The sequence below is a fragment of the Micropterus salmoides genome, unplaced genomic scaffold (genome assembly GCF_014851395.1).
Source record: "Micropterus salmoides isolate LMB-PRFRI ecotype aquatic unplaced genomic scaffold, ASM1485139v1 Ms_hic_scaffold_13, whole genome shotgun sequence".
NCBI lineage: Eukaryota > Metazoa > Chordata > Actinopteri > Centrarchiformes > Centrarchidae > Micropterus > Micropterus salmoides.
In genome coordinates, this window is record NW_024040374.1 from 18,468,346 (window position 1) to 18,496,235 (window position 27,890).

The 27,890-nt window shown below is 40.7% G+C and overlaps 1 protein-coding gene across 1 annotated transcript in view; it reads left to right on the top strand.

The window, feature by feature from the left end:
• Positions 1 to 27,890, top strand: part of agbl4 (ATP/GTP binding protein-like 4) — a 303,975-nt gene that overhangs the window by 108,180 nt on the left and 167,905 nt on the right. Inside the window, exon 4 of the mRNA XM_038715945.1 lies at positions 6,705 to 6,799. Within this exon, the coding sequence (XP_038571873.1) occupies positions 6,705 to 6,799 (95 nt within the window). The remainder of the gene's footprint in view (positions 1 to 6,704; positions 6,800 to 27,890) is intronic.

Below are 27,890 nucleotides of genomic sequence, written 5' to 3' on the forward strand. Positions count from 1 at the left end.
TAGTGTGCCCATTATTGCTTTTATTCCTTCTCTTCTTAATCATAATTTACCCTTACTCATTAAAACATAATTGTATTCTCATCCAATTGGTCAATTAACTGTTCAAAATAATTAGAATAGTTGATTATGAATATAACTCACAGTTGCTCTGTTTTTATGTTGTATTTGTTATACAGATCACTACATTAGTTCAACATGTGTTTGCAGACATGTCTGTCAACAGTTAGTCATCACTTAACCACTACATGAGTTCTACATATTTTCAACTTATTCTATGTACTGTAAACTGCAAATCTGTTTCTCACCGTTTATTGTATCATGTAAATATGAGGAAATTCCCATCACATACTACAAACCAACTTTTCTGATAATCTGAAACTTGAGGTATAATACATTATCTTGTCATATACACATGCTGTTTTATATATTATGAGATGTTTTTAGTTTTGCAACTCTACTGTAATGTGTACAATATTGCTTTGTTTAACCTCTATTCATTATACAGTGTATTTGTCTTCTGCACATCAGTGGTGGAGGAAGTATCCAGGTCCTTTACCTAAGAAAAAGTACTAATACCACACTGTAAAAATACTCTGTTACACGTTAAAGTCTTGCATTGAAAATGGTACTTAAGTAACAGTATGTAAGTATAATCAAACTACTCTTAAGTATTAAAAGTAAAAGTACTTAATGCAGAAAAATTGTCCCGGTGACTGTTTATATAATTAGATTATTATTAGTCATGCATTAACATAAAAGCAGGAATTCACTGTTATAGCTAATTGAGGTTAAGCTGATGTTAGTATTTTGTAGAGGAACTAATGACTATTTGCATTATTGATTAATCTGCTGATTGTTTGGTTTGTAAAATTTCTGAAAATTGAATCCTCCAAACCTCAAAGTTATTAAAAATTAATTAAAATAATTAAAAGGATTAAAAGGAAAAGCAGCAAGTCCTCTTATTTGTGAACCTGTAACTATAAAATTTTTCTGCATGGATAATGTCAAAATTGGTGCCAATTAATTTTCTGTCAGTCGACTAATTAGTTGATTGACAGAAACAGTTGACTAATCCTTTCAGTGATATTTACTGTTAGGTAGTTTAATTTATCCATTTTGTAAGCGCTTCATAAGCTTTGTATGCAAAAATAATTTAAAGTAACTAGAAAGTTGTCAAATGATTGTAGTGAAGTAAAAAATACAATATTTACCTCTGACATAAAGTGCAGTAGACTTGAAGTATCATGCAGTATCATGAAGTACCTCACATTTGTACTTAAGTATATTACCTGAGTAAATCTTTATTACATTCTGCCACTGCTGCACGTGTGCTTTTGTTAGACTGTGTGTGTGTGTGTGTGTGTGTGTGTGTGTGTGTGTGTGTGTGTGTGTGTGTGTGTGTGTGTGTGTGTGTGCGTGCGTGCGCGTGTTGTGCTCCTGGCGGTGTCAGGTAGTCCCCAGTACTGTGGGTAGTTGGCACGCTGTGCGTCAGTGATCAGACTGATCAAAGACAACAAGAGAGGAACAGGCAGAGCTGCCAGCAGCTATCAGCCTGCATGTCTCTGACGGCTATGGACAGGGCTCACAGATCTGCTCTGCTCGCTTGTGTTATGCTGTGAGGAAGTCACAATGTAGCCAAGGTGATTCAGTGAACCACAGTTTAGTGATGAGTAAAGGAAACCTCACCTAATACCTGATGGGATGATTTGTCTCAGCTGTATGTTGTCGTGTTTAACACTCAAGTGCAGTGTTGTGAGACTTATAATCTTTATGTGATAAATATGTGATTTTAAAGTTAAAAATCTTGTCTGAGTCCGGGGTCAGAAACAAGATAAAATCCCTGGCGCACTTTCAGTTTCAGTTTTGTGCACATTGACCCATCAGCACAGTGGATCCTTGCCAAAATTAAAATAGGACAGTCTCCCAAAGTTTTAGGAGACCTACAGAAAACACATTTACAAACTTTTTGCATTATGATTGTTTATAACATAGTGTAATAATGTAATTTTAGTTATGTTTTTTGTACAGTACCAACACATGTTGACATGACAGCATTTTAGCAGAAGGACTAGACATTTCAAAAGTCATACACCTGTCATCATATTGAAGAGTGTTTAAATAAATTATGTTAATAAACAAAAGTGAAACAGGTTTGTGGTTTAGCTGAAAAAACCACTGTGCTTATCCTTTCATAAACTTAAACTCTCCAGTTCTGCTTTAATATAGTTTCAGTTTATCTGGTCTATGTTGACATTTAAGTACATCAAAAAGTTAACAAACCTGTAGGTATTATTATAAGAATATATATTTAACTTGTTTCAGTAATTATAATCTTCTCAGTAACAGCTTTCACATTCTGAAGACATTATTAGTTTTCAGATCATTCATATTAAAGTCTGGTCAACCATCACCATCAAAAGGACAAAGTGCTCATTCTCCCTGTAGATGTCTTGGACTACGACATTTAGAAAGGCTCCTTTAATAATTTATCCGGGCTTCTTCCAGGAAGCAACACTATCTGGCCACGCACTGGATCGATGGAGATCAAAAGGCAGTGTTTGGTCCTAAATGCAATCCTATCCTGAAGCAGCGAGGCTATTTTAGTGCCAAGCTCTGTGGCTGGCTGGCTGGCTGGCTGGCTAGCTAGCCTGTTTAAAGGTTAGCAAGGAGGTTGGAGTGAGAAATGTACCATTTAGACTAGCACCTAAAACACGTGCAGCTCACACTCACAGCACAAGTCATGCTTATATGTTTCAAAAGAAAAACAACTACTTTTAAGTCTTACTCGTGGATTTGGATTATTTTGGCTTTGCAAGGAAGTATTTCTTGAGTCATTGGTTTTGATCAACTACCTCATTAAGTCCCTGCAGATACATTACACTCATTTGCTGAGTGAAGATATACTTATTGCACCATTTAAGTTTTGAATATTGCATGATTCTGTCAACTGTTGTAATATGCACAAACCGCCATCATGCATGTTTCTGCTTATGACAACAACTCATTTGGAGTTATCATTTTCAGAAATGTAATAGTTTTATTCAGTCTTAGATGCAATATTTAAGGATATCTATTGTCAAGTGTGTGTGTGTGTGTGTGTGTGTGTGTGTGTGTGACACCGCAGAGACACCTGTTTCCAGTCTGTAATTCTGCAGTGCTGAGGACAGCGTCGGGCTTTGACACGCTCCGTCGACATGACAGCTCAGACAGCATGGATGTTAATCTCTTCTAACTGCTCAGCCTAATTAAATCTTCCAAGGCAGCACACATGTGCAGACACATGGACACACACGAATATACACACACACAAACACACACGTTCTAAATTGATCCTGGTCGCGTGTAAGTTTTAACGATCTAGAGAATTGACCCCACAGCAGTTTGTGTGATTCAAATTCTATGAAATTGTGTGTGTGAGAAAGAGAGAGAGGGAATCAGAATCAAGTTTATTGGTCAAGTATGCTCACAAGTAATAAGTAACAAGTAACAAGAAATAATTTGACCCCTGTTGTCAGTAGTTCACAGTGTTTGTACATGCAGTGCTAATTGAGAAATGATTGTGTAAACTGTGGAACGCTCTTCTCTGTTGATGCCTTGAAAAACAGTTGAAGACACTTTCAGTGTGCTGTCTAATGTGTGCAAATGTGTCTTTTAAGGTCCGTTATTGCTTACAGTCTCCTCCAAAAGTATTAGAATGTATGTTTTACTGACTGATTATTTTACTGTTTTTATGATGTTTTATTGTTGTGTCTTTATTATTTTTCATTTCTGATGGTCTGGTGGATTTCTTATATTTTACTCTTGTAAACCACTTTGTGACTTTGTTCTCTGAAAGGTGCTATAATACATAAACTTTACTGATGCATAGTAGGTCATACGCATGCACCCAAGTCATCAACTTAGAGAATACAGATGGAAAGCTCATATCAATCCTGTTCTTCTATGGTGGCTACAGGTATTTAATCTACCGAAGGGGAAGGACCTTTTTATTCGAGCAGCTGTGAATTACATTTTGGTCAAATAAAACCAATTATTCTAACTCCGAGACTCAGAGTATGTCGTAACCACAGTAAAGTTTGGAGTACTTTTAATCTGACCCAGATGAAAAAAAAATCATCATTGAAATCAAAGAGGCAAAACTCAGAATACATGAAAGGGTTTTGGTGATTTTGGAGAAGCTTCTGTCAACCAAAGCCACAAAAATTGATCTTTGTGCTTGCTTTTGTGATAATAGGCGGTCTTAGGAGATGGAAATGCAAGCACAATTTCATGCAAAAACGAATACCAAAATTGCACTGGTCCTCTTGATCTGTGTAATAACACAATTTCAGCCGTGTCACTCCCACCACCATGGGACAGTTCGGTTTGTTTGGAGCCATGAAAATACAGAAGGGAATTTAGCCTGTGAAACACTGATTTTCACAATATGATCCCAAAAGTCACCAAGGCACTGATAGAGTAAACATGCAGTAATGTTTTGTGAGTGTGTACTTGAAACAGATGGTGTACTGCTTAGAAATAGAGAATGCTAAAACTGTAACTATAATAGTTGTCAGTTTCACCTGCAGGAAACACCTCGCGAACCTGTTACTACACTAGGGAGCAGATACTACTCTAAAGGAATAACACAACCCTCCTGTATCTTGGAAGTGGTGTACACGTCTTCCTGATGGCGTGTGCTTGTTAGTAAATTGTACAGGGTTTTCCTACCTTGCTTTTAAGCTTCTAAAAGTTCCTCTTGCCATGTTGGTTAACTTTGTGACTTTGTAATCCCATGTTTAATCACAGGACGAAAAGATTCTATTTTAATCTGTTTCGCTTCAATGAAATTAGAAAGCCACAGGGGGAGGCTAAGACTTCTACATGTGCCTCCCTTCCTACCTATGAGCCCACCTGTCTGTGTCCTCTACATCTGTCCACTTAGCTAGTAGAGCCCAGTTTATTTTCCTCAGTGCCTTTGTCTCCTACCCATATGGGTGTTTTGTAATTATCTTCTGTCTCTTTAGGTCTGTCCCTGCTGTATGTCTCTATCTAGGTACAGCACCTTTTTCTCTGCTTGACCGTCTCCCACCCTTGTATTGTGTGTCATTCTGACTGCGATTCAGGCTTCTTTTTATTCGCTGTGCCTGTGTCTCTGTCATCTGTCCAGCCTCGGCTCCCTCTGAGTTAAACAGGCCGAACAAATAGATTACAAACAGTGGGCAGGGTGAAGCTAAGGAGGAAGACAATCTGAATTTGTTGTGGATAACGAATGAGGAAGGAGGCTGTGCAGTCAAAGAAAGTCAGTGGAGTCAGAGTAAGGCTGTATTTGCCTGAGGGAAAAAGGCTGAAAAGTAGCTCTCGCAACAGATGTGCAGGGCAGTAAAGTGTAATTGAAATGCCAGCAGCAATGGTCTTATCTCCTTGCTACAGGAGCCTGCTGCCAGTCTCAACATCAGTTAGATGTCATTTTACCTAAGTCTGAATCAGCTTGCCACAATCCGCAATCCCCATTCCTCTGATGCTAGGCAGGAGAAAAAGGAGAAATGGATGAGGGGGAGGGAAAGGAGAAAGAAAAGGAGGGTGGGGAGTCTGTAATAGGATTTCAGTAGCACCCAGTTAACTTCCACCACCTGGACTTAGCTGGTAATTTGATATGCCCCATCAATAGGATTCATTTACCTCACCGCAGTAATACCATTGCCATTCATTTGACTCTAGAAAATATATATTTATTAATTTCTCTCCAAATATTTCTCTATTTCTTCTGATTCTAATCATGCATACTGGAGGTGGTTGGGGGGGGGGCTTTCCCACAATATTGTAGCTAAAAAAGAAAGTCCTTGGTCCAGTGGAGGTGGAAAGCCAGACACCATGGCTGTCCTCTGCGCTCCAGGCAAAGCTTAATGTTTTGGGTCAGGCAGCACCCCTCTGGGGAGAACCGTAATGTCCTTCCAGATTAGAGGCTGGCACTCCTTGGAGCTGCTGCGGGAACTTTGTTACTGAAACATGGGATCATCTGCGGGACATTAAAGCTGCCTTATCGCCTCGCTGTAATGTTAATGTGTAGTCATTTTGCGTGTTGTTGGTGTTATCCATGGTGGTAGTGGCAACTTTTAAGTCTCTCCGAGGTCCTTCTGCAGTTTAGTGGTTTATATTTTACAGGCCACTCCTAAGTCACTTGAGTGACTTAATCAATGATGAAATGATTGTCGTTAATCAAATATACACTGCACAAAGCTTGCTGTGTTATACCACCAGCATCAAATTTGTGTTTTTATTGCTTCAAAAGTTCACATTTAGCTGTATTCTAATTTCAATGACCAAAAATTAAAGGTGCCCTTTGGCATTTTCCTGTAAACAAAGTTATGTTAATATTCTGTGCATCCTTGAGGCCTGACTGATTTTTAGTGCCTATTTTTCTTCATATAACATTTGCAAAGCAGAATTTGGTATACAGGTTAGCTAGCTCACAGCCTTCATCTCCACAGGTTTTGTTGGGACATCGCTTTGCATATTACCACAGCTAATTTTCGATTAGCATCGTAGTGTGAAATCGGTGCAGGTATGTGCATCACATTGCTTGTGTGCTTGTGCACCGTATAGTGCAAACAAGACCCACTCCCAAAACATTGCTCCGTAGTGCTACTAGTCGTCAAAGACTCCACTGGGTTTAAATTTCTGGTGGCTTTAATGTGGCTTCGATGTTTTTCATTGTCTTTCAGAGAGTCATTTTCAACGTGGTAAACTTCTCCAAGACCAAAAGCCTGTACAGAGATGGCATGTCTCCTGTAGTCAAGTCTACCAGCAGGCCAAAATGGTAAGTGTGAAACAACAACACTATAGCACCAGTTCAACAAAGGGTTCTACATCCCCTGCTGTATAGTAATGTCATTTATTCTGTAAAATTCCATTTTGTGGTCACTAGGATGCTAAAAGAATATTTAAAGTTTTTCCACAACTTTGAAAAACTTTGCTCCTCTGCCCAACAGTAGACACTCCATTCCCTAACACACACACACACACACACACACACACACACACACACACACACACACACACACACACACACACCCCTAAAGACTGATACTTTAGATTTCCAGAGTGGATGCCTCTGGGCGCATTAGCATGTGATCCATTGTTTGCCAGTATGACGGCTGTCTGATGTAATAACGCTTGACTGATGGATGCAGAGATGTGTGTGTGTGTGTGTGTGTGTGAATAGGTGTGGCAGGAGGGAATGGTGCTGGTGCAGTGGGATTGGGCACAGCGTCTGCCAAGGCTGGTGTATCCAGTGGGGCGAGGAGGGAGAACAGGGTAGTGTGATGAAGTGTTGCCGTCCAAGAGGAGCCCTGACATCTGTCATCTGCTGATCGAGGGCATCCGCAGAAAAGCCGGGCATCTGCCACCCTGAGCTGTCTGCGTCTGCTAGCCTAGCACCCGAACCGACCATACCGTAGCACCGCGGTCGCAGGCTAATGAGAAGAGACAATGGGCACGACACTGTAGACAGGAAAGATGAACTGCTGTCGACGATACAGCGCAGTGCTACATGATGCAGCTCAGCTCGTCTGCCTCTCTCTCTCTGTGTTTTGGCTCCATTTGGTGTAGCTGCAACTTTGCAATCAGAGTTTCTCTGTTGTGCTTGTAGAGATATGGCCTTTTCACATTTCCAGCCACTACTATTGTCTCATCCTGTGAACCATTTATTTACAGTGAGGATGGCAAGTGCTTGCTTTAAAATTGGTGTTATTTTTCAGGTGAGTGTAGTTACACTGTCAGTTAAGTTACTCTGTAGACAGCCCTACAAAAAAGGTATATCCCTGTTTCTTCACGTGTAATTTAACAGACATTTTGTGCCAGCTAATTATGGTCCCACATTATGGAAAATGCCATATCCTGAATGGTCTTGACTCCTCATTTGACATCATCTTGAACGTTTGAGGTGTTAATCTGAGCAGCAGCCTTGTTGGGTCATTTAGGTCCCAAAGCATTTCTTAATACGCTAATCATGTAACCCTGCCCATGTTTATGTTTCAATAAGCTCTCATAAATAGGTATTTAAGTGACAGACACAGCAGGAGGTAACGTAGCTGAGGCCCGACTCCAATTACCTCCCCGGGCTAAAACTGTTTTAACCGCTCCTCTCAGCACTGTGCCATCTAAGAGGCATCGTGTCTCATGCACTTGTAGAGCCATTTTCAACTGTCTGCGGCTTCCAAGACCGCAGCTGACATTGTTTGTGTCCCCACAAAGTGGTCAAGATGCTTTTAACACAACCTCCTCTATTTGACTTTCCATGTGCACAACAAAGCACAGACAGCTCCTAAAGTAGCAATCTTCTTTTTGACAGTTACAGATATGGAATAAATAAAAAAGGCAGAGCGTGGAGAGCTTCGCCTGTCTGATCCAAACTCACACAGGACAGGATAAAGAAGGTACAGAGAGAGAGAGGGATAGACAGTTGCAGAGAAACAGACAGAAAGAGGGTGGAGGAAGAAAAACAAAGTACAAGAAAGAGAGATTACTGAGACAGGTAGACAGGGAGGAAAGAACGAAAGAGAGTGAGCGGGAAAAGATTGCTCACCCACCACCCCACGTCTGTATTTATCAAAAGAATCGTCACTGTTAGCCCAGGAGTTGAAGCCTTTATCTCCCCGTGCAGGTGCCTTATGTCCTGGGGCCCCAGCATCGCTCGGTGCTGGAGGCTGCAGGGCTTGGCTGGCCTCGGCTAAGCCAGGCGTCTCAGTGAGAGACAACTGGCAGATTACAGTCCTGCAGGACGTTCACCGCTACAGGTGGAAGGATCTATCCTCCATCCCTTCCTACATCCCTTTTTTCCCTTCCATCCATCACTCCATGATTCCCTTCAGCCAGGAGACATCAGAGCTGACAGAGACCCAGATTTACTGTATGATCTGGAATTTAAACACAGCTACAGCTTACATGTTTGATAAATAATGAATGAGGAATAAACAAATTCAAAAGGACTACATTGCTTTTGAAATGTGTGACAGACTAACAATGGGATTTATTCTGTAAACTTTCATCTTGCAAATGTTAGTGCCATATTCATTACCCACCTTGAATTAAAAAAACAACATTAAATATCTGAAATTATATTGTCTCTCGTGGTAGGTAATTGACTTTAGGTTCAAAGTGAAAAAATGCCAAGAAACTGAGAAAAGGAGTGAGTGTTTGTGAGACAGAGGAAAGAGAGGACAACAACTCCCTGGTAACACTAGGTGCCAACCACACTCCCCGCGGCCTTCTAGTTGTTAGACTGCTAGAGCAAAGAATTGCCCAGCATCCTCATTTTACGAGAGAAGCTAATTACAAAGTCAGAGAGCGTGGTGTAATGCAGCTGTTGGAGGCCAGAATGTTGTGGGGTGGGGTAATGACCAGGATGGCTGCATGAGACTGACTGCATCACCCAACAGATGCTTCACACAGAGTCCCATGTGGAGCGCAGAGAGAGCACAGTATGACAGCAGAAGATATGTTTCCAACACTATATCTCAGGTTGGCAACTAACAATTTATTTTATTATCAATTAAGGTGAAGGATCCATCACAAGTTCACAGAGCCCAAGGTGACATCTTCAGACCAACAGTCCAAACCCCAAAGATATTCAGTTTGCTATTGCATTAAATAGAGAAATAGAGAAAAGCAACAAATTCTCACATTTATGAACCTGGAACTAGAGACTGTTGGTGTTTTTGCTTGAAAAATGACTGAAATTATTAATTTATTACTAAAATATTTGCCAGTTGAGTTTTTATTGATATAACTAATCCATTAATCGTTTCAGTTCTTCTACACGTTTGTTTTAAAATACATGACAACAAACCTTATCTGTGCAACATATGAAGACCATAATCCTTATTGACATTTTTGCTTTATGTGTTTAGGAACTAAAAGACGATTCAAACACAGTTCACATGTGATTCTACAGCAACATTATTGTTACTTTAACCTCACAATCTAAAATACACATCTTTTCTAGCTTATTAGATGTGTGATGTATAATACATTTGAAATGTTCTGATGTGCAGCGTCTCTTTTAATTAACTTTCCACTTCGTCGTCAGTCAGTAGGTGTGTGGATAAAAATAGCCATACCTCTAACTGAGCTAACAGATGAACAGAGTTAGAGGAAATGGGTTGCCAAACATTGCCTCTCAAGTTAGAACCAGCCAACCTTGATCAAGGGTAAACGCTTTTTCCTCCTTTTTTTATGGGAGGCAACAAAAAACACACGGAGTGCTTTTCGAGCAGTTGTGCTCAGCTCCAGTCAGTCAGTCAAACAGTCAGTCAGGCAATTTTGCTTTTCTACCAAAATCCTTCCTGTAAGCGTGTGATGCAACGCCATAGTGAAATTCTATTTGGAAATGTCTGCCTCTCCATCGGGGTGCGTGTTAGCAGTAATTGTTCTGTCAATCAGCACAGCTCTGGCCTGCCTGCTTCCCCTGCCACTTGTTAAGCCCTGGCAGAGGGCGAGGGGTGAGGAGAGGTGAGGCAGAGTGAGGAATAAGAAAGAATACCTCCACCACTCCGTGTGTCTCTCCTTGCTCACCTTTGTCTGTCTTGACGGTGTTTACTCCTGAAGGCTCACTTCCGCTTGTTTTGGTTCTGCTGCCTTTACTTCTTTCTCTATATTTTTTAGATGAATTGCGCCCTGTTCTCCTGGTATTTCTTCTTTGCCCATGTATTCAGTGTTCTCCCATAATGTTTGGATTTCCAATATGTTATCAGACCTTCAGCGCCAGTTAAATGTGTTGCGGAACTTTTTTGTTATGCAGAAAGCACAACATAAATGGTTCCTAATTTCAATTCTGTTATGTTCTATTATGAAGACAATTTGTAAAAACACATCACTAAGACTCAGACACCCATTTTACACATACAAACGTGTGTGTATGTGTGTGTAGTAATTTAGATACAAACACAAGAGAAAGACCAAGACCATGCCATAGCCAAAAAAAACCACTCATATTTTTCTACACCTAGGTCCTGCAGCATGAAGGAAATTACACATGTAAGAAGAAAGAAACCTCTTATCCAACACCACACACACTTCCTATCCTCTAACCGCTGCACTGCTGAGCCGGGCCATCTGGGTCCGAATGCTGCGAGTGTGTGACAGCAGTGAGGGAGACAGCCTCTCTCTTGAGGACAGGCAAGTGTCAGGCAGCAAACTGAAGACAGACAGACTGTAAAGGTTGTGCGAGAACTACAGCAGACCTCTCTGACTCCTCCCTACGTACAGCGAGTCCGCACTCTCCCCTTCCCTCTCTTCCCCTGCTGCTGAGCCACTCTGTCCAATTAACCATGTGGCATGCCTTTTAATAATAGACCTTTTAATTGTCGACAAATGAAGAGTGATGTAAAATAGCTAATAGCTTGTGCTAATTATTAGGGGAATTGAACGCTTGTTAATTAAGGGCAAACAGGACAAGGACCGGCTCGGGTAATTTGAGCAATAAAACCGAGACTAACGATTCATTTCCAAACAGGCTCGCTTCATAAAAACATCAAGCGACCCCTCGGTTTGCGGCCCCTGTCCTAGCTTTCACTACTGCCACCATATCCACTGACTTGAATCATACAAGCACATGCATACTGCCACACACATATAAAAAAGTAAATGTAATAAGCTGGCTTTCTATATAAGACTGCCCCACAAAGATACAACAAGACAAATCCCAACTATGTATTGAAATGAATAAATTCCCTAGGTAGTTGTTGACTTATATTAAAACCAGTTCACGTTGATATTTAGTGCTGGCGTATCTCACCTATTTCCCTCTTTGCTCATGTCCCTGTGGTTAGACATAAGGCTAAGTGAAAGAAATGGATTGTCAGCCATGGCTTTACAGATTCATATTCTTCCTCAAGAGACCCAGGTAGCTTTACAGTTTTTTCACTTCCACGTTTTATGGTAACATCATTTTTATTACACCTATCTGCATGGTGGCATGTGTGTTTAATTTAAAACAAAGACTATGTTCTGTGCCGTTTCCTTGCTCTCAACCCCATTCTGTAGTGGGAACTGAAGCAATCATTCAACAGACAGTCTATGGGTTTCATATAAGATTTTTAGATTAAAAAAAATGTTATATATGATGTTTCCTCTCCGTCAACATTGTCTGTGCGATAAGGGAGACGGACAAAATCTTTTAATAAAAACCAAACGCAAGAGAAAGCGAGACACACGCACACACACACACACACACACACACACACACACACACACACACACACACACACACACACACACGCACCTAATTATCTGTCACCAGTTCGACCGCTGAGAGGAAATTGAGTGATGTATGAATCTGAGTGAATATTTGGAAGAAGGGAAAGAGAATACCTGATGTATTGTAGCTGTGAAAGTGAACCCTAGCCAAAATCTGTCCTGGTGTTTATCATCCGGGGCAATTTCTTGCCTTTCCACCTCACTCCTGTTGCCTTTAAAGACTTGAGAGAAGGAAGTGATCACAAAGCTCTGTTTCATTAGAGGCAATGGCACCTCTTTCCATTTCCACTTTTCTGTTCCATCTGTGTGTCTTTATTCTTCTGGGGAGGACCAAACCGGAGAAGGAAACCGAGAGGGAGAGAGAATGAGAGAGGGGGAGAAGCGCCAATCAGAGCAATCAACAGCATGTGCAGCTTCCTTGTTCACAGAAACTCATTAGCATGCTGCCAAAGGAAGTGAAAGAGGATTATGTGGGAGAAATAATAGGACAAAATGTAACAAATAGATTAATAATCGTCTAGATGAGGATAAGGATGGGTGTGTTTGAGTGTGTGCTGCAAATGTGCATGATACAACGTGTTTGTGCAAAGTTTCCTGCGGAGAAAAGGGTAGGGGGAAAAAAGGGAGAAAGAGTGCGGGCTATTGCGACAGACAGGCAACTTGCTCCTGGCTCTCCATTCTACTCACAAATGACTTACCTGGACAGTTTTATGTTTGCCTGGAGGAGAATTAAAAAGGCACTTCATTTCCCCTTTTACAGACTGGGTACGCATGTCAGTGCAGCCCTCCTGAAAGCGCTCTAATCTAAATGCTTTTGTCAGGGGAGATTTGGTAGATTGCAGCAGGCAGGGGTACAAATTGGTTGTGTCATCTTATAATGAACTAGGTGAGGCGTTGCAGTTTTTCTGCAGCCAGCAGTCCCCTGATTACTGTACAGTAAGTCAGTGGCTGCTTTTAGTATTTTAGGCGGAAGACCTCACCTTCACCCCTCTTTGTTCAGGCAGCTTGCTCTCATGAACACTGCAAAATGTGAGCCCGGTGTGACACAAGACAAATTCTTCAGCATCTCCTAAAGTCATTTTATAACACTGCTGGCTTTACATTGCATATATTCCAGGCCTGTGTGCTGTGCAGAATACTGTGAGGGGTTTTGGGTGTTGATGCTTGGCTATAGGCTGTCTGAAACATTTTGGGTGTGCTCAGCACGATGGTGAGTTGACCCCCTGACTCCAACTAAAGGATTATGGGTATCTCAGCGATTCCACAAAGCCATCCTGTCAGGTGTTTACGGGACATATTAGGACAATCTGTGGGGGCTGGTTGAAATCTCCATTCTGCCCATGACAGGAGTCTGTGTGTGTGTGTGTGTGTGCCAGACATTGTAATGAATTCAGATGGCTCAGCTAAGTCAACGGTGGTGTGGTGCAGGTTCCAGATCCACAGATGCTTCAGCACGGCCTGTATCTCCGACTGGCAGGCCCAGAAAACCTCCTCTTTCCCTTGTATTTGCCTCTTGTCAACGGCTTTCTCATTCTGCTCTCATTGATATATAAACTCTCTCTGTGTAGATTCACGTCAGCATGTGTGTACAGAGGCACATGGACAGTCTCTCTCACAGACACACATACACACAACCTCCATTAGCTCTCAACAGTCCTTTGTCTTAGCTAGCTGTCAGGTGAGCATATCCCTCTATTACTTTGTCCACACATCTAAATCTAAAGCTTTCAGCGTGTGTTTTATTGTGTCCAGACACTTTCATGGATCTCCTCTCTGTGCTGCTCAAATGCGTGTGGTAAGGTGTTAGAGATGTGAGTGGTGAAATGGAGTGTGAAGTTCGGAGGATTTGATTGTCTCAAAACTCATGCCTGTGATTTAATTAGTGGAGGAGAGGAAAAGTTACAAGAGGAAAAGATGTAGAGAAGAAAGAGGAAGGGAAAGGTAGAAAGATGATGAGCTGATTTATTTACTCTCCCTCTATTAACTTAACAGAGACACACAGCTATGCATTGGCACTTGTTGCACCAATGCTTGCACAAAAGGTTATCATATCATTAATTATCCAATATTTTTATGTAGCTCCAATTGGCATTCGATTATGCACACGTTAGGGGTCTGTGAAATCCCGCCATATCTGAGGAAATATTCGGCAAGTAGCCGTAGATCGACTTCTCATCGCATGTTTTAAACATCTTATAATTTAGCATCAAACTACTTGTAGCCTTTGTGTTTTTTAAGTGGCTTGTTTTGGTGATGTTTCCAGTTGTTTCCCCAATGATGGAAATCCTCTGAGAGAGCCCACAGAATTGTCACTCTCTCAGTCCATTCGGAAAATGGCCATTTAAAAAAAGAAAAAAATCCCCCGGCATCACTGTCCGCAATACAATACAGGATAAAAGCTTAAGCTGACAGCACAAACCACAGTGTACCGGCTAAGCTATTGTTTTCCTATAGAGAGAGCAATGCCACCCAACCAGGCGGTGTGTGTGTGTGTGTGTTTTTGCCTGGTGGCCCTGTGTGTGTGCCCAACATGTGCACATGGTTTCCTCTGCGAATGTGTGCATCTGTTTGTACTTGCTTGTGTTTGTGTTTGTCAGCATGTTTGTTGACGACACTGTAGGACATCAGGGTGGGATTGCTCTGAATGTGAGGAAACAGCTCATCTGAATATAGATGGGTCCCATCTGGAGGCGGTTGGCTTTGGCCCTTCATAATTTTGTAAGCAGCTAAGCATCTGGGGCCGGCTAATGAAACTAAAGGCACAGAAAAAAGGCCCTGGGCTACCGCAGGCTGCCTATAGCTGGGAGACAGTGGAGGAATGGATGGAGAGAGACATGGGCCAGGAGGAGAGAGTGTGCTGAGAATATCAGAGGTCTTAAAGAGACCTAGATGGCTCCTTTGAGAGAACAGGCAAGAAAGCCAAGTAGGCCATTAGAAAACTGAGCCATAAAATGAAGACAGTGGTGTCTTTATTGTGGCCCATTAACTCGGATGTTCATGCGGAGATAGCTGCACAATGTGCCACTGTAATGAGCAATATAACGATGCCAAAGCATAGAGTGATACACTTTTAAAAACATGCTGGTTAAGTAGAATTATGTTAACTACTAGCATCAGCTTTTGAGAACAGTATCGGACCCTAACAGCTTACCTGAATGTTGTGTGTGGCCTACAAGTAAATCCCAGAAGGATTTCTTTCTCGTGTGTCATGTTTCTTGTCTTGTGGCTCTGCATGCAACTGAAGAAATTTGAGGAGAAAGGCTTTCATTTTCTTTATAAAAAAACAAATGAAGAAAAAGGTTTAATGTGCAAAGTCTTTACGTTTCCACCAATGCTCCCGCCGCTTGCTTCACTTCCTCTTGCCTTCCCTCCAATAATGTGGATGACCCAGAGCAACTGTACTGTCCACAGTGGCTACTGCTTGTGGTTTGCTTAGGGAATGGAAAGCCATAGGCCTTTTTTCTTAAACTTTATTATTATAGCTCCTTTATTCCTCCCTCAGCCTGATTTCCCAGTGGAAATGAAATGAAAAAGCAATTGGTTCTCCTTTTTATTACTGTCATCTTAGTTTTCTGTCCCAGAGAGTAAGATTGCCTGATCTCAGAGAGTTGCACTTTTACCCCCATCTGAAGTCACAGGGAAGAAAAACAATAACAGGGAAAATAACAATCAGCATCACAAAAAAAAATTATCTGTCAAAATGAGCGTGCCTGAAACTGGAGGGCCACCACCATGTCGACACCCACCAGTTGTTTATGACGGGATGAGTCAGTCAGAGTCTGACGGTGGCATTCACTATCCGCAAACTCCCACAGTCAAGGAAAAGATGTTTTAGAGGAGATTAGGATCACAGACTATGGGGACATGAGGGGTGTGGAGAGAGGAGGCAGAGGTAGAATGGGGAAGGAGAAGGGTGGAAGGTGAGAAAGATGAAAGGAGGAGAGGGGACAGCTGAAAAAAAAGTGGGGATTAAAGGATGGAGGAGGAGGAGGAGGAGGAAGGGAGGTGGAAGGAGGAGGACTCCCCTGAGGTTCCTACTAACCCTGCGGAGACATGCTGACAGGGGATCAGACTCCTCATGCACAGCGCCTCAAATCATTTATTCATCGGCTTCATTAAGAGAGAATTACAAGGCTGCTTAAGGACCCCCAGGTCACTCACTGTTCTAAGTCATCACTATTCTTAATGAAAGCCTCCAGTGTGTCCTAGCTGTCAGCTGTTTATGGGTGGTAATATTGTGGATTTTGAGGAACAATTACTGTCATGTAAAGGACAGCTTTGCAGCATTTACACTATTTAATTTAATGGTCAGATTCGACTACTAAGTTATGTCATTTTACAGTATACATCAGTGCAGCAGCAGATGTATACAGTGGTACTTCAAATCAAGTGCTGGACACAAAACAGTTTATAGAGATTTATATATTGTGTTATTCTCACGATGAATGATTTACAGACAGTATCCTTCATTAACAGCCTGTGTCGGTCTCTTTAGTATTTCCTGCCTTTCTTGTCTAACTTCAGCTAGCAGACAGTACAACACAACAGTGATTGTCCTCTGGACCTTCACACGTGTAATTATAATCGAGGAAGATAATTAAGGAGGCGGAGAGGAAGACAGATCTCGTCATTTAGTGAACAATGCCGTCCAATCTACTCATGTGTATTCTACTTCCTGAAGTATCAGCTGACGTGTCGGCACGATCAGCCAGATAGCGCCTTGCTCAGTTTGAAAGCCATAAATGTAAACACAAAACCTTCTAATCTAGTTAAGATTCACAAGTTGATCACATCTGAATATGCATGGAGCAAAGAGTAGAAGTCATGTTGCTGTTATTACTCATAAATCTCACCTCCTGGTCAGCAATCAGTCTGTCAAAGAGCATTTGGATTGAAATATATATCATTTAATTGTGGTGATAAAGTATACAATATAATAAACTAGTATTATTTTTTCTAGGTTGTGTGTGTTTTGTACTAAATGTAGAATTTGTTTATTATGTGGTTGAAATAAAAAGTATTGATATGTCTTTTCCCTAGATTTAAATTGGAGTGTGTATACTTGCAAGTGGATTAAATACACCCGAGGTGCCAATTTAGACAGCTGCATTAGGGTAAAATAAAAGTGTATTTGTTCTGTAAAATGCTCTCTGCTTCTCCAAAACTGGGGATGCACCGACCATCTACTGCTGGTAATACACTGACTATGAATAATAAATATTATCTGTCAAATAATAAAGATTATTATTATTATTATTATGAATAAATACCTCATAGAGCGCCACTTTAAAAAAAAAACGAACAATCCCTTTAAATTAAATTAGTACATTAAAAAGACTAAGATTCTACAGCTTGCTAGTAGCTCTGCGGGGCTGTACTTGTAGAGATAGCTGTACTTTGAGCTAAATGCTAACATTTGTATGGCAACATGCTCACGGTGACAATGCTATAAGATCCTGATGTTTAGCAGGTGTGTTTACCATATTCACCATCTTAATTTAGCATGTTAGCATGCTAACAGTTGCTAAGTTAGACTTAGACACAAAGTACACCAGAAGCTGTGTGTCATGAACGAATGTCATCAGTTTTGCCGCTATTTGGTCATAAACCAAAGTGTAGGACAAATGAAATGATTGAGACAGATGAAAAGTTAAGGGCTAACCGAAGTTATTACAATTCACGTCGAGAGAACATAAATGTCTGTACCAAATTTCATAGCCATCTATTCAATATTTGTTGAGATGTTTCACTCAAAACCACACATGTCAACCTCATTCTGTTGAACACTTACCTTTTCCTGAGTGGAAACATTATCTAAACATCACTTAAAGGAATATTTACAAGAAGCAGTAATCTCTGAGTTGTGGGTGCTGGGCATGTGTGTGCTAGAAGCACACTAGTAGGCGCGTAGTAGAGAAAGCGATAGAGACAGAGATTAAGAGTCTATAGAGTTATAGCATAGGGACCCAGTGATACATTCTGTTCAACCGTCTGTAAAAATGAATGAATATATAAATAGAAATGTTTTCTGATGCATTCAGTGGGTTTTTGATGTGGGACTGTTTAAATATTTAAATGCACATACAAATGATCCCACACACACTCATTGACTATGCTACACTTCAGGGAATTTGCACCAAGACCTCCGTCTCCATCTCGTCTTAATGCCGGGGTAGGCAACATTGGAGAACTAGCAAGAGAGGCTAGATTGTAAGTATTCAACTGAAAAATCTCACCCCCCCCCCTTCAGGCCTCCTTACAAAGCCACTCCCCCCCAAAAAACACCATTTGAGTGTGTGTAGGTAGGCTGACAGGCAGGTAGGCCAACCACTCATTTCATTTGGACTGAATGAAATGACTGGCAGTGCTTTTAACAGTCCTGTGACAGCTACAGATAGGCTACTGGATTTTCTTTTTCATTTTTGTGTCAGAGCATATGATTTATTGAATGCTGCTGTGATGTAAAGAGAATTTCAGTAAATAAATTTTAAATAAATTGCCCTCGCTAGCTTTAAAGACATCCCCAAGTCTCCCTCTGGTTTAATAATGGGCTGGATGCTTGTTTTTAAGTTGAGCTTATTTGCATTTGCATGATCAGCACTTTGAATATCTATAGCTCACCACTGTAGCTTGCCACAGTGGTGTATTTATATCTTATCTTTCATATGTTTGTCATTGCAGACCAGTATACTATAGTTATAAGCATTTGTGCCTGTGTGTAAACCTAGTGTATGACTATGTATGTGTTGGGTCAGTGCATGTGCGCAGGTATTGGGGAAACATATGTGGTTGTACATATCCAAATAACATCAGCATGCCTTCACATTTTACTGTGCGCATGCAGGTGTGTGCGTGCATGTGTGTGTTTTTGTTTGTATGGAGTGGGTCTTCACTCAGCCTGGCACCTTTCCAGCTCCCCTGGCCAGACCTGCTGCTGGCAGACAGAGATTGCCCACTCATCAAGCCACTTTATCACCGGGCCCACAGAGTTCAAGGGGGCTGTCAAAGACCAAGCTGAGGAGCCTCCTCACTCCTTTAATACCAGCACACTCTTACACCACTGGTGTCGAGTGGCAAAACTTGGCCCGTTAGCCCTTGAAAAGAGTGGTTCTGTGAGTGAAGTACCACAGATAGTTTAACAAAGGCTTAAATAAAGAACGAGAGGTAATGTGCTTGGCAGTAAGGCATGCGGCTCTACATTTTTCATTGCTTTTGGGATTCCTTGGCTGGGCAAGGTGCCTCCTTCTTGTCGAAAAATACAGTGTTTGGAATTTTGCTGATGACAGACACAAACACAGCAAACTCGCACTTTCTTGCCAAGAGCAGCCTTCAATCCTCACTAAATTATTAACCAACAGAAAATGCTGGCTGTCACCTTGTTTTAGTCGTCGGTGTTTTGAGATGTTCCAGCAGTCTTGTTTTTATTGATAATATTTCTATATTGAACAAGTAGTTACAGTGGTAGATAATGTCTGTGACATTACAGATAACGTTTGAGGGGCACGGTATGCACGGAGAATCTACTTGTGAGGTTAAGTTTACACAGTCAGATAACTTTGGCTTAAACATGCACTTCTTTGCACCTGTACAAAAGCAAATAAGTAACTCCAAAATTGTTCTCACTCTGGTATTGGTAAGTGACCATTGCTGATCTCCTTTCTCTGTCTCACCCTCGCTAACACACTCCCTCCCTCCTTTGTCCTACTTAGCCAGCTACTGCAAAATCACTTATCTTCACCTTGCTTCCTCTGTCTCCTGCTAATACACATTAGCAGCCAGCAGCCATATGTAATAGGGCTGTGCGTGCCCCTGCTGGTATAATGGCTTCGCTGACACTTCTCCCATTAAATTTGGTCAGGCGGCACTGCACAGGAACCCTCTGCACACTCTAAAATGTTGTTATATAACTACCATAAACAACCTGGCCAGTGCCAGTGACTTCGGGAATAGCTGGTCGACTATTTTTGGTTTTCTTTTGGTTTGTTGTACTTTTCCTTTTCCTCCTGTTTATTTCTTACAATGTTTTAGTTTCCTCCTCTCCTCTCTGACTTCCCTGCCTTGGGATAAATACCTTTTCACAACCATAATAAGGGATGCATAGCTACAGTATGAAGCTTATCAGATTTCAGTGTGACTAAGTGGACATGTCTGCTTTGTCTAATGGGCCTGTTAGTAATCTTCCATATCGTAACAGTACCACATACGGTAACTAGATAGCATCGGCTGCTCCTTCCTCTGTGTGTGGTGAAACCCAGACCGACTCCCAGATAACTTGATCATCTGCGGCATCTTTAACTGTTACTGTGACAAACGAGAGCTCTGATCCCTCCCGATAAGCGACGTATTCATTTGTTTAATTAAAACCGCTTGTCTCATCGTGGTGATGGGTCATTTTAGAGAATGTTAGAATTAAAGCAGGTAATTAAGTAAAGCTTCCGATAAGAAACCCCACAGAGGTAGCTCCTTCTGCCAGTAGGGAAGGCAAACTTAATCTATCCCCTCTGCAATCCCACAAGGTCGTTCACTTTATTAAAGTCTGATGCGACTACCTCTGCCCACCAGCCGGACATGATGAAATATTTTATGTACTTGTTGGGAAGTGGGGGGGGGGGGGGGGGGGGGGCAAGGGAGTGTGACTAGAGCAACAGGGTAAAGTCTATAATACTACTACTACTACTACACAGAATTTAAGGCAATTAAAGACTGCTTGTTATCTTGTCTATGAGAACAGGAGAAGAACTTGTACAGCAACGAGCACCTTGACAAAGATATTTGTTTGGCCAATGGAGTGTGCCGTTAATTATCACGGGCTGATTAAAGGCACCGAGCGGGAATGGATGTCGTTTGTCTTGCCAGCCTTAGATACTACTGCAGTCAGCCAATGTCATTATTTTAGGGGCCTTTATGGGCTATTTTTAGAACTGGGGCTGGTTTCCCAAATGTTTCTCAGCACACAGGTTTGCTTTTTTTTTAAATTTTGTTTTACAGTGAGTCACTGTAACAGTTGAAACCACAAGATAAGCAGTGAAATGTCCCGTCACAGTGAGGATGATAAAAATGTGAGCATTAATGGATGGTTCTGATTTATCCACCAGTTGCGTCCTGACCATGTTTGAATGAAAAAAACAACAACCACATTTTATAATGTTTATTACACTTACAAGATTAGTTAATTGTTTTTAAAGCACTCAGTCATATACATGCATTTACTGTATGTGGATATAAGTTAGGTATTAGTGAGGTGATGCCTATTGTGTCAGGTTGGATCTGTTACCTTTGTGCTAAATTCTTTGTTTACTGTTACCAATGGTGTCAACTCAAATCCAAAATGCTGTTAGTGCACATTGTAGAAATGTGATCCTGAAGTCATTTTAGAATTGCTTGGGAACTAATTCAGTCTGAGTTTAATCCAGTTACAATATTCTCTGTGAACTCTCTTCAACCTAGCAAATAAAAACTGGAAAATATAAGTGAAAAATCAGTGTATCATTGAAGAATTACTGCATGAGGTGTATATGGAAGTCAATTTGTAAAATCAAGACATGATTGGTACCATTTAATCCTCTGCAACATATATTGGCTTTTGAGTTGCTTAATACGGCTACATTGAAAGATCTGTCAGCACAGATTTGTATGGTTTAGTTTGAGACAGGCCATGGTGGGTGGTCCTCTGCTGTCCACACACCTTTCTTGTCCAGTCACGGACTGGGTCTAGGAATGTTTTTGGATATTCAACCCCAGCGGGGAGTACATCACATCTCTATGGGCCTTCGGTTTTTGCCAAAAGTAAATCCCACTGGAGGGCAGATCACATACAAGAAAGAAACGGTAGTTACCTGGAGTAGCTTCAGCTAGAGAACATACATAATCATAGGCATGGTCTTTTTTCACTGCCAGCCACTGTAGCTTTTTTTTTGTCTGCCAATCGGATATTTTATCAGCCACTTTTTGAACGTATGCACTAAATGAAGGAATAACATTCAGCTCATTTAGGCATCATTTAATGTAAATAATGTTGTCATTCAATGTTCACTATATTTACACAAAAACATACAATTTTACCTGCCACTGCCAACAATTTACTGGCGGGTGCTAATTTCAGACCCTGCTCATAGAACTGGAAATATTACAAGTAACTGCTATTTCTTAATCTTCGTTTTATCAAGCTTTTGGTGATTGTTGGTGTGTTAGTGTAGTAGTGGAAGTATTCTCATCCTTTACGCAATTAAACATGTTAGCAGCATTGTAATGGTGTAGCTAATTGTGTTGCTGTTGGTGAGCTAATTTGAACTACTTTATATCATATTTGGTGGTTTTATCTACAAAAATGCATTGTTTATGCGTTTCGTTTAATAAACTGATATATATTTTTTTTAAAATAGATTTTAATCTGAAAAGTGAGAAGAAAGGCAGTTGATTATATTCCCCCCTGAAATGTAGTGGAGTAGAAGTATGAAGTAGCATTTGTAGTACCTCAAAATTGCAGTTCAAGTTCAATACCTTAGTAAATGTACTTTAACAGCTTAATAGTTCACCATATCTGCTCTATATTTGTCACGTCTACTGGCCTGCTATAGTATGCATACCTCTCTCTGTCTTTCGTTCTTTCTTTCTCTCTCCTACTCACACACGCGCGCACACACGTGCGCAGGTGCAAAAATGCAACCCCCTCACAAGCCCTCTCAAGGCCAAGAAAACATATATGCCCATTTTCCTATTCGATTGTGTGTCAGCGTGGGGAGGAAGAGGGACAGCTGTGATGCATAAAATGACCCTGCGACTCCATCACACACACGACAGCTTTATGGTGAGGAGGTGTTTCAATCACGCTACTGCCCTGGAAGGCATCAATCAATACACACGCTTAACACCCCCCCCCCCCCACCACCACCACCACCACCACCACAGAAAAAAATCCTTCACTCTCGCAAAGTGTGAACAATACAATACGTGTGACTTTTCAACATCAAGATAACAATTATTAAATAACAAGTAGTCTGTCGTTAACCCTGTAATTAATGGCCAAATTCATTTCTTTGTCTGTGAAAGGCTTTTAAGTGAACCTGTTTTTAAGTTAACAGCGTATTACAGAGTATAGCTACCAATGAATAGGACTGTTCAAGGAGGGTTAAATCAAGGGCAACTGGACCAAGAGCAGGAGAAAGGCTGCCAAAGCCTAATATTGTATGGATTGTTTGTATCTCTTTATGCAGTCTTAGGTGTGGAGAGCAAGGTTATTATAGTTTTGGATTTTTCATTAGTTTTTATTTTTATTTCATTTTGACTTTTTGTTTTCAATTTCAGTTTAGTTTTAATTAGTTTTTAACGTGGGTTTGCTAGTTTAGTTTAATTTAAATTTTTTGAAAATGCTTAGTTTTAGCTTTTTAGTTTTCATCAGTTTTCGTGTTAGTTTTAGTCTTTGTCGCTGCACGATGCCAAGCTCAGTTCAGTTTAGATCAGTCCAGTTTGAAACTTTGAGTAATAGCCCAGGCTTTTATTTGCTAAAATCACTGAATTGACCCTGCCTATATTTGGGACAGGCCTTTAATTCTTTTTGCACAAAACTGAAATAAGTTACTATGAAACAGTTAATTTTTTTTTAAACAGAATAATATTTGTATAAAAACTATCAATTAATCAAATACATATATCATTCTTTTGATCTAGCCCCGACGGCTTTTGCGCTTTTATTTTGAAGTACCATCACAAAAACAACACGGATGGATGAGAGAGGTGCGGCAGAAGTTAGCAGAGAGCGATGGACTTCACATGACAGGATTCACAACTTATAAATAATGAAGGAACAGACACATTCGGACTTACCGAGCGGACTTAACGAGCGCACTTTTTTTCCTTTCCTCTCTTGTTCCATGCAGGTTTTACCGGTAAATCTATAAGAATTAGACTTTGGGGCTTGTTGTTTCCGTTAAATGAACGGAACGACTGAATTGTGGAGAATCTAACCGATCTAAGGATGTGCAGCATGTCCATACTGACACATTGATCATAAGTTTAAACATTAATATTTGTATTAACGATCTAAGCAGCTTAGAAGCAGATAAAGCGGCAACCCCGCTACGTTTAAGAGGTTTTATACATCCAGAGAACTTCTATAAAAACTAGACCAGGCGTTAAATTGAGGCAGGCGTTTATTTGTCAAAATGTGTTGCCACACCAGGCCAGTAAAGGAGATAGGCGGCTATTTGGGACTCTGCTATTAATTTAAGTTTTACGGTACTGTCATTATACATAATGCAGATTTGTGAAAAGGGACACCATTTTTTTCATCTAAAGCTTGTACCTAGGGTTTCAAACACTGAGTACTAACACATTGTCAATGAAGTACTAACACATTGTCTAAATAATTACTACAAATTAATGAAGCACATGCAATCTACAGTATAATTTCTAACCTACATACAGAAAACCCTAAGGGAAAACTACCCTAACCCTACTACCCAGGGTCCCAAGAAATTCAGTCTCTAGGTCTATCATTCTTGGTTAAATAGATGAAATACAATTGATGGACAGCTAAGAAATTGGAAGTTAGTGTAGGCCCCCTTTGGAGCCACAAACAACTGGTCCCTAGCACCCTGAAGGAAAGTATGACTGGAAAGCAGTTATAGTAAAATCTAAGCCTTTATTAATCAAAAAATAGGTATTAAAACAGGTTGGTATTAAGAGACAGGTTGGCTGAGAGATCAATGACCCCATAAAACACACTAGCTGACATGCAGTAAATATAATGACCAGCAGACACATTAACCCAGCGCAAGGGGAGCCCACAATCAGTGTACTAGGGACAAGTTCATCTCACACGCAGGATGAGAACAAAGCCAGACCATCAGAGCAGAACAAAACAAGGAAAAGAAAACCACCAAGACAGTAGCCGTGTTTCCATCAATGTTTTTTATGCGCATTTTGAAGTATTAGTATTTGAAGTATATTAGAAAAGGTTGATGGAAACAGAAAAATTGAAAAAAAAATCCTTAATTTCGTAAAAAAAAGTTTTACGCCGGCTTGAGGTGGTTTTTGCCTTTGTTGAAAAAAAGTAAATGCGCTAAATGGGAGCTGGAAACACTTTTGCCGAACAAGTTCTGACGTAGCGAACTTGTAAGTAACGTCTGATCAGCTGTTTCTGCTGTCAGCGTCTTGCCCGGTAGAGCAGAGTTCTGCATGCCTGCCGAGAATTTCATGCACCTTGCGGCTGGTAACGCTTATTTGTGCTGAGAAAAGAGGTGGATGCAGGTAGCCTTCATCATCTGCTCTGCCGAATTATGCATTCACCTCTTAAAGGTCTTTTACAGATACTTTGCTCTGCACACTTTTCAAACAGGGTTATCACCGCATATTTTTGCTGAATCTCAATGAATGCAACTTCTAGGCTACTGAGTGTAATAAAATAACCTATTAAACGACTAAACGTTCATAAAATATATACTTCGAATCATTTATCACAATTGATGAACCCCACAAAGGATATTATAGCGTTTAAAAGCATTATTTGGAGGTGCATACAATTCTCAGCAGGCATGCAAAACTTGGCATAACACCGAATACTCCCATAACGTGGGGAGACATGGCTGGTAGCAGTTTGCCCGCTTGAAACACATTTCTGAGGACATCTATCCATTTTCTTAAGTTCAATGGCCATTAGGTTCATGCGACTGGTTTTGTTTCTGGTTTGGAACCCATACGTTTTGTTTATTACAGCCATGTGTAACATCAACTACGAGCAGCACACCACAAAGCTTGTTCAATCATGTTTATCAACTTAGAAATATAGAAAAATTCGATCTATGTTAACTTTTAAGGACACCGAGACCATTTTACACACCTTGATCTCATCACGCCTGGATTATTGCAACAGCCTTTTCACCTGTTTAACCCAAAAATCTACTGATCAACTCCAGACTGTCCAGAACTCAGCTGCCAGGCTTTTAACCAGAACAAAGAAATATGACCACATTACTCCTATTTTAGCTTCATTACACTGGCTCCCAGTATGTTTTAGAATTGACTTTTTATTGATCACTTTTAAAGCTCTTCATGGCCTCTTGCCTTGTTATATTTCTGAACTTTTAGCCCCATACACACCAGCACGTACCTTGAGATCCTCGGGCAGAGGTCTGTTGTCTGTTCCAGAGTCTCGACTGAAAACTAAAGGGGACAGAGCGTTTGCTGTCAGGGCCCCGAGGCTCTGGAACAGCCTGCCTGAGGAAATCAGGTCGGCTGAGTCAACTCTTTTAAGTCCCTTCTAAAAACATACTTTTATAAGAGAGCCTTTCCCGATCTTATTTGACTTTATTTTATCCCTTTTATTTTATTCTATTTTACTTATTTTATATTTATCTTAAATGTGTATTTTAGTCTTTTCAATGTTTTCTTGCTTTTATCTTGTATTGTTTTTGTATTATTGTCTTTACACTTGTTAAAGCACTTTGTAACTTGTTTTTGAAAAGTGCTCTACAAATAAAGATTATTAGTATTATTATTATTATTATTATTACTATTATTATTATTATTATTATTCGCTCCAAACCAGCTGATGGAAACGCACATATTTTGCATTTTCTTTTTCTTTTTTGCAACATTTCAAATACGCTTAAAATTCGCATCACAATTAGATGGAAACATGGCTAATGACTCACTACCTACAACCCGAACTAAACAAAATACAACTCTAGACAGCTGTTGCATTCATATTATTTTGTACACATGTAGGCTATGTATGAAAGATAATAGAAAACATGTTCAAATCCCACCAACTACGCAGCCGATCCCTACCTGGGTTTCCCCACAAAGGTAGCCTCCCCCTGACGTTACATGGGGGTCTCCTTGTAACATTGGTCGCCACCTGCTACGCTGCAGCCAGACACTGCCCTGACCCGGGTCTCTCTTGACGGACACGCAAGTCAGCTCTTCACACGGTGCACAAAAGCATAACACACCCGCGGCTCACCAACAGGTGCCTATTGGCTAATCACCGTGCGCATCGCTGAACTGCCGGTCCAGCCAGACCAACTACCCTGCAACGTCAGTTCCACTGGCTTCATATCCACTCGAAATGTAGGCTTATTTAGGCCCTATGAAATAAATAAATGAAAACTAAGGATATTTACACTTTGATTTTAGTTAGTTTTGCAAATCTGCAATACAGTTTTAGTTAGTTATCGTTTTTTTGTACAGCCTCGTTTTTATTTTTATTTCAGCTAACAACAATGTTTTTTTCACATCTAGTTTTCGTTATTTCGTTCGTCTTTGTTAACGAAAATAACCTTGGTGGAGAGTTGCTTGCAACCAACCAAACCATAACTGTAACAATGCTTTCCCATTCAGTGTCAGTGTACATGGGAAGTAAGTGCTGTGAAAGTGGAGGAATTATTGCCAAAATTATATAAAAACATGTTTTTAGCGAAACCCAACGTGACTAACTACTGTACTGTAGCATGAGGACATTAAAAAAGAGAAAAAGACTACGGCTAGCTCATCCTCACTGGAAGTTTTTAGTCATCCAGATTTAAACAAGACTTAAGGCCTGTGCATACCTAGTCCGTATTTTTTGTCAGAAATTGTCGCACGTTCAAAAATAAATAAACAGAACGACAGCAGGACTTGCAGGAGGTGCAGAAGAGTCTACAGCTTTGCTAGCA